At 58.2% G+C, this 5,285-nt stretch overlaps 1 protein-coding gene across 3 annotated transcripts in view; it reads left to right on the top strand.

Annotated features, from left to right (window-relative positions):
- Positions 1-4,975, top strand: part of CD320 (CD320 molecule) — a 7,061-nt gene extending 2,086 nt beyond the window's left edge. Inside the window, exons 2-5 of one of the 3 annotated variants that reach the window (XM_011928098.1) lie at positions 1,998-2,123; positions 3,057-3,290; positions 4,174-4,323; positions 4,500-4,975. In XM_011928098.1, coding sequence (XP_011783488.1) covers positions 1,998-2,123; positions 3,057-3,290; positions 4,174-4,323; positions 4,500-4,639 — 650 coding nt within the window. In that variant the 3' untranslated portion in view covers positions 4,640-4,975. Of the gene's footprint in view, positions 1-1,997; positions 2,124-3,056; positions 3,291-4,173; positions 4,324-4,496 lie in introns of all 3 variants that reach the window. The other 2 variants (XM_011928097.1, XM_011928099.1) reach the window with 2 other exon arrangements.
- The last annotated feature ends 310 nt before the right edge of the window (positions 4,976-5,285 follow it).

Below are 5,285 nucleotides of genomic sequence, written 5' to 3'. Positions count from 1 at the left end.
CACCACCACCATGCCCGGCTAATTTTTGTATTTTTAGTAGAGATGGGGTTTCACCATGTTGGCCAGGCTGGTCTCGAACTCCTGACCTCAAGTGTTCCGCCTGCCTCAGCCTCCCAAAGTGCTGGGATTACAGGACAAAACTCTATACACAGTCTCTTTGTCCTCAGGATGTTGAGGTAGGGATTCCCAGCATACCCCTTTTACATGTGAGAAAACTGAGGCCAGGAGGGAAAGTCACTGGTCACTCTAACTCCTGTCAGGCTGACCACCCTATGAGGCGGGGACTGCTGTGCTGTGCTGTCCACTTTGCAGAGGGACACACACTTCAGCAGGCCAGCGAAGGGAGGTCAGAAGTGTCAGGGCTCTGGAAGTCTGGGCCTGGGTGGAGAGCCACACCTGAAGGCTGCCAGACCCCCTGGGGGCAGGGAAGGAAGCTGGCTCCCGTTTGTCCACAGCTCTTCCGGGCTCCACAGAGCTCAGGGACCGTGTGGCAAGCAGGTGCAATTGGGCCTGGTGGCCGGGGAGGGGCTGACTGTGGGCAATGGGGGGTTGGAGGCTCATGGCTGGTGGGTAAAGGTGGAAGAGGTTAAAGGCCCTGGCAAAGTGAAGCCAAGCCGGGTGGCGGATTTGCCACCTCCCCTGGCCGCACCCAGGAGGAAGCCTTGAAAGCCACTCCCTTCCTCTGTTCCTTGACCCAGGTTCCAGGCCCCTCTGTGCCCCTCCAGGTTGGCAAACAGCCGAGCTTCCCTGCTCAGAATCTAGGACAGCCTGGATCTTCTCTGGACCCAGCTTGAACCCTTATGTGACCTGTGTCCACTTACGATCAGGCACTGCCCTGGGTTTAGGCAGCCAGGTCACAGCCCTGACCTCCACGGAATGTCCAGTCTGTGGGTGGACAGGCATGACCAGGGCTTTAAGGACAGTTGTTAGACGTGGGAGGCAGTGCTTCCTAGGTCTCCGAGAGGGACATGAGAACCGTCCCAGGAAATCAGCTGAGATCTGAAAATTGAGGGGAAAACACAGGGTGTAGAGAGGAGAGTGGGAAGGGCAGCTCTGGTGTCCTAATGGACCTTGGGGCCTGGAGCTCTGGTGAGGAGCTGACACATTTAGGATGGGGAAGTGATAGGTCTGGGAGGAATTCAGGAGGCGAGGCAACAGGACTTGGTGACTGAGCAGGTTTTCTACCCAGTGCCTCAGTTTCCCACCCTGTGCCTCAGTTTCCCTTTTGCTACCTAGAGGAGATACACCTTCCCTGCTAACCTGAGCCCGTGAGCTTGACCCAGGGCATGTGGAAAAATGGCCCGTCCCCCAGTCTCTTTAACCACTGAGTTTGGAGGTCTCCCGGGTAGATCATCTCACTATGAGGAGCCTGGTGAAAACTCTGGGATCAGCGAGACCTGAGTTCAAACGCCAACTCCGCCACCAGCTCTTTTTTTTTTTTTTTGTGGCAATGGAGTCTCACGCTGTTGCCCAGGCTGGAGTGCAGCGGTATGATTTCGGCTCATTGCAACCTCTATCTCCCAGGTTTAAGCAATTCTCATGCTTCAGCCTCCCGAGTAGCTGGCATTACAGTGCACGCACCACCAAGCCCAGCTAATTTTTGTGTTTTTAATAGAGATGGGGTTTCACCATGTAGGCCAGGCTGGTCTCAGTGACCTCAAGTGATCCACCTGCTTCGGCCTCCCAAAGTGCTGAGATGATAGGAGTAAGCCACTGCACCCAGCCTCTGCCACCAGCTCTGGAGCCTCCTCTTAGTTCCTTTCTCTGTAACCTGGGGAGTGCAGTAGCACCTGCCCAGTGGGGCTCTTGGTGAGCCCAGGAACTGCTGCACTGTGAACCGCACTTGTATTAGGGGCTTAGTAACAAGCAGCCGCCAGTGTGGTTCCTACATCCCAGGACTTCACCTGTCTCCTGCGGGTCACAGCCAGTGGTTACTGTGCTCTTCGAGGAAGGTCCAGCCTCCAGCTTCCCAGGCTTCATTTGCATCCGTCTCGCAGGCCCCAGCTCAGGCTCGTGCCCACCCACCAAGTTCCAGTGCCGCACCAGTGGCTTATGCGTGCCCCTCACCTGGCGCTGCGACAGGGACTTCGACTGCAGCGATGGCAGCGATGAGGAAGAGTGCAGTGAGTGGCCACGCCCCAGGGCGGGGCTTACAGGGGGCGGGCCTGAGGGTGGGCTGTTAGGGGCCAGGCTCGCGGATTGTGGGAGAGGCAGGGCCACAGGGATGGGTGTGACTTGAGTCTGTGGGTCATAAGAAGAAGCGGGGTCTAAGATGGGCTAGGGCTGGGCGCAGCGGCTCATGCCTGTAATCCCAGCACTTTGGGAGGCTAGGGTGGGAGGATCGATCGCTTGATCCTGGGAGGTTGAGGCTGCAGTGAGCTAGGATTGTGCCAGTGCACTCCAGCCTGGGCGACAGAGTAAGACTCTGTCTCAGGACAAAGAAGAAAGAAAAAAAAAAAAAGGAAAGAAAGGAAGAAACAAGGAAAGAGGGAGGGAGGGAAGGGAGAGAGGGAGGGAGCCAGGTGCAGTGACTCACACATGTAATCCCAGCACTTTGGGAGGCTGAGGCAGGCGGATCACTTGAGGTCAGGAGTACGAGACCAGCCCGGCCAACACAGTGAAACCATCTCTACCAAAAATACAAAAGTTAGCCGGATGTGGTGCAGGCCCCTGTAATCCCAGCTAGTCAGGAGGCTGAGGCAGGAGAATCACTTGACCCTGGGAGGCGGAGGTTGCAGTGAGCCGAGATTGCGCCACTGCAATGCAGCCTGGGTGGTAAAGGGAGACTCCGTCTCAAAAAAAAAAAAAAAAAAAGAAACAAACAAATAGAATAAAGTGGGCTTGTAGGAAGGTAGTGGGGTCTTGGGGGAAGAACTTGCAGGGAGGCCTGTCCTTAGAAGGTGGAGTTAACAGTTGCAGGGGGCGGAGCCTTAGGAAGGGAGCATTTTTTGGGCTCAGCTGTTCTTACAGGGTGGGGCTTGCAGGGGACGGGGTTGCAGGGAGTACCTGGGCCTTCTTGGGTGGGCATTTGGGACCTGATCAACCCTGTGCCCCAGGGATTGAGCCGTGTACCCAGAACGGGCAATGCCCACCGCCCCCTGGCCTCCCCTGCCCCTGCACGGGCGTCAGTGACTGCTCCGGGAGAACCGACAAGAAACTGCGCAACTGCAGCCGCCCGGCCTGCCCAGCAGGCGAGCTCCGTTGCACGCTGAGCGATGACTGCATTCCACTCACGTGGCGCTGCGACGGCCACCCAGACTGTCCCGACTCCAGCGATGAGCTCGGCTGTGGTACGCACCTGCGGGGGTGGGGTGGACTGGTGGGTAGATGGGGACGCCCGCTGCCTGCTGGGGCGTGGCCAGGCTGGGGGCGTGGACACATGCCTTTTCCTGTGCCTGCATCCCTGTAGGGGCGGCAAGACATCATTAGGGGCCCGGCGCTGTGGCTCACGCCTGTAATCCCAGCACTCTGGGAGGCCAAGGCGGGCAGATCATTTGAGGTCAGGATTTGGAGAGCAGCCTGGCCAACAATGCGGCACCCCGTCTCTACTAAAAATACAAAAAACTTAGCTGGGCGCACACACCTGTAATCCAAGCTTCTCAGGAGGCTGAGGCAGGAGAATCACTTGAACCTGGGAGGCGGAGGTTGCAGTGAGCTGTGATTGTGTTACTGCACACCAGTCTGGGTGACAGCGAAACTCCATCTCAAAAAAAAAAAAAAAGGCCGGGTGCGGTGGCTCACGCCTGTAATCCCAGCACTTTGGGAGGCTGAGGCAGGCGGATCACCTGAGGTGAGGTGTTTGAGACCACTCTTGCCAACATGACGAACTCCCATCTCTGCTAAAAATACAAGTTAGCGAGGCGTGGTGGCGCGCGCCTGTAATCCCAGCTACTGGGGAGGCTGAGACAGGAGAATCGTTTGAACTCAGGAGGCGGAGGTTGCAGTGAGCCGATATTGCGCCACTGTACTCCAGCCTGGGTGAAGAGCCAGACTCCCTCTCCAAAAAAACAAAACAAAACAAAACAAAACAGAAATTCATGATTACAGGCAGAGTCAACTTCACCCAGCCCTGGGTTGGTTGGAGGATAAATCCCAAGGGTTCCGCTGGGCACCTGGCCCCCTCATGCCGTCAGTGCTCGCTCCTCAGCTACTGAACGCCTGGGCTTATTGCAGGAACCAACGAGACCCTCCTGAAAGGGGATGCCACAACCACGGGGCCCCCTGTGACCCCAGAGAGTGTCACCTCTGTTGAGAATGTCACGTCCTCCTCTGCCGGGCACCAGTCTGGAAGCCCAGGTGTCTATGGGGCTATTGCAGCTGCTGGTGAGATGGACTTACCCTCCCATGCTGGAGGCTTAGAGCTCCCGGGATTCAGGGGAGGTGGGTGGGGAGGGATGAGCTGCAGAACTCCCATCCTCATGTGTGCGGAGCTTGGTGGGTGTGGGGGGCTCTTGCCTTCCCCGCTCCTTATACCTCTGTCCATCTGTTCCCCACAGCAGTGCTCAGTACAAGCCTGGTCGCCGCCACCCTCCTCCTTTTGTCCTGGCTCCGAGCCCAGGAGCGCCTCCGCCCGCTGGGGCTACTGGTGGCCATGAAGGAGTCCCTGCTGCTGTCAGAACGGAAGACCTCGCTGCCCTGAGGACAAGCACTTGCCACCACCGTCACCCAGCCCTGGGCACAGCTGGGCAGGAGGAGAGCAGTGATGCAGATGGGTGCGCAGGCACACCAGCCCTCAGAGACCTGAGCTCTTCTGGCCACGTGGAACCTCGAACCCGAGCTCCTGCAGAAGTGGCCCTGGAGACTGAGGGTCCCTGGACACTCCCTGTGGAGACCCGGGGAGCCAGGATGGGGAACGTGCTACAGCCAGAACCGAGGGGCTGGCCCCAGGCAGCTCCCAGGGGGTGGAACGGCCCTGTGCTTGAGACACTCCTGCTGTCCTGTCTGAGGGTGGCGATTAAAGTTGCTTCACATTCTCCGCCTGCCTCTGAGTGTGTGTCTCTCTCGGCCTGGGCAGCCTGGGGTCTCTGCTGCAGCCCCTCCTCCATGAGAGCCCAGCCCGGAGAAGGTGGGATGTGGAGACCCAGCTCTGGGTGCAGCCACTGTGCTTCTTGCTTTTTGGGAGCAAGGGCAGCAAGGCTGGGGTGGGGAGTCTGCGTTAACATCGGGATTCTTGGAAGAAGAGCAGAGCTTGGGCAGTGCCTTCCCATTGCCAGGTCTGGGGACCCCCACCCACTGTGGCTTCCTCCTCAGTGCAGTCGAAGGCAGGTATCCTGGGATGGTCTCGG

This window comes from Colobus angolensis, unplaced genomic scaffold, assembly GCF_000951035.1.
Source record: "Colobus angolensis palliatus isolate OR3802 unplaced genomic scaffold, Cang.pa_1.0 Scaffold769, whole genome shotgun sequence".
Taxonomy (NCBI): Eukaryota; Metazoa; Chordata; class Mammalia; order Primates; family Cercopithecidae; genus Colobus; species Colobus angolensis.
Note: the sequence above shows the minus strand (reverse complement) of the source record. Positions and strands in the feature narration are given on the sequence as shown.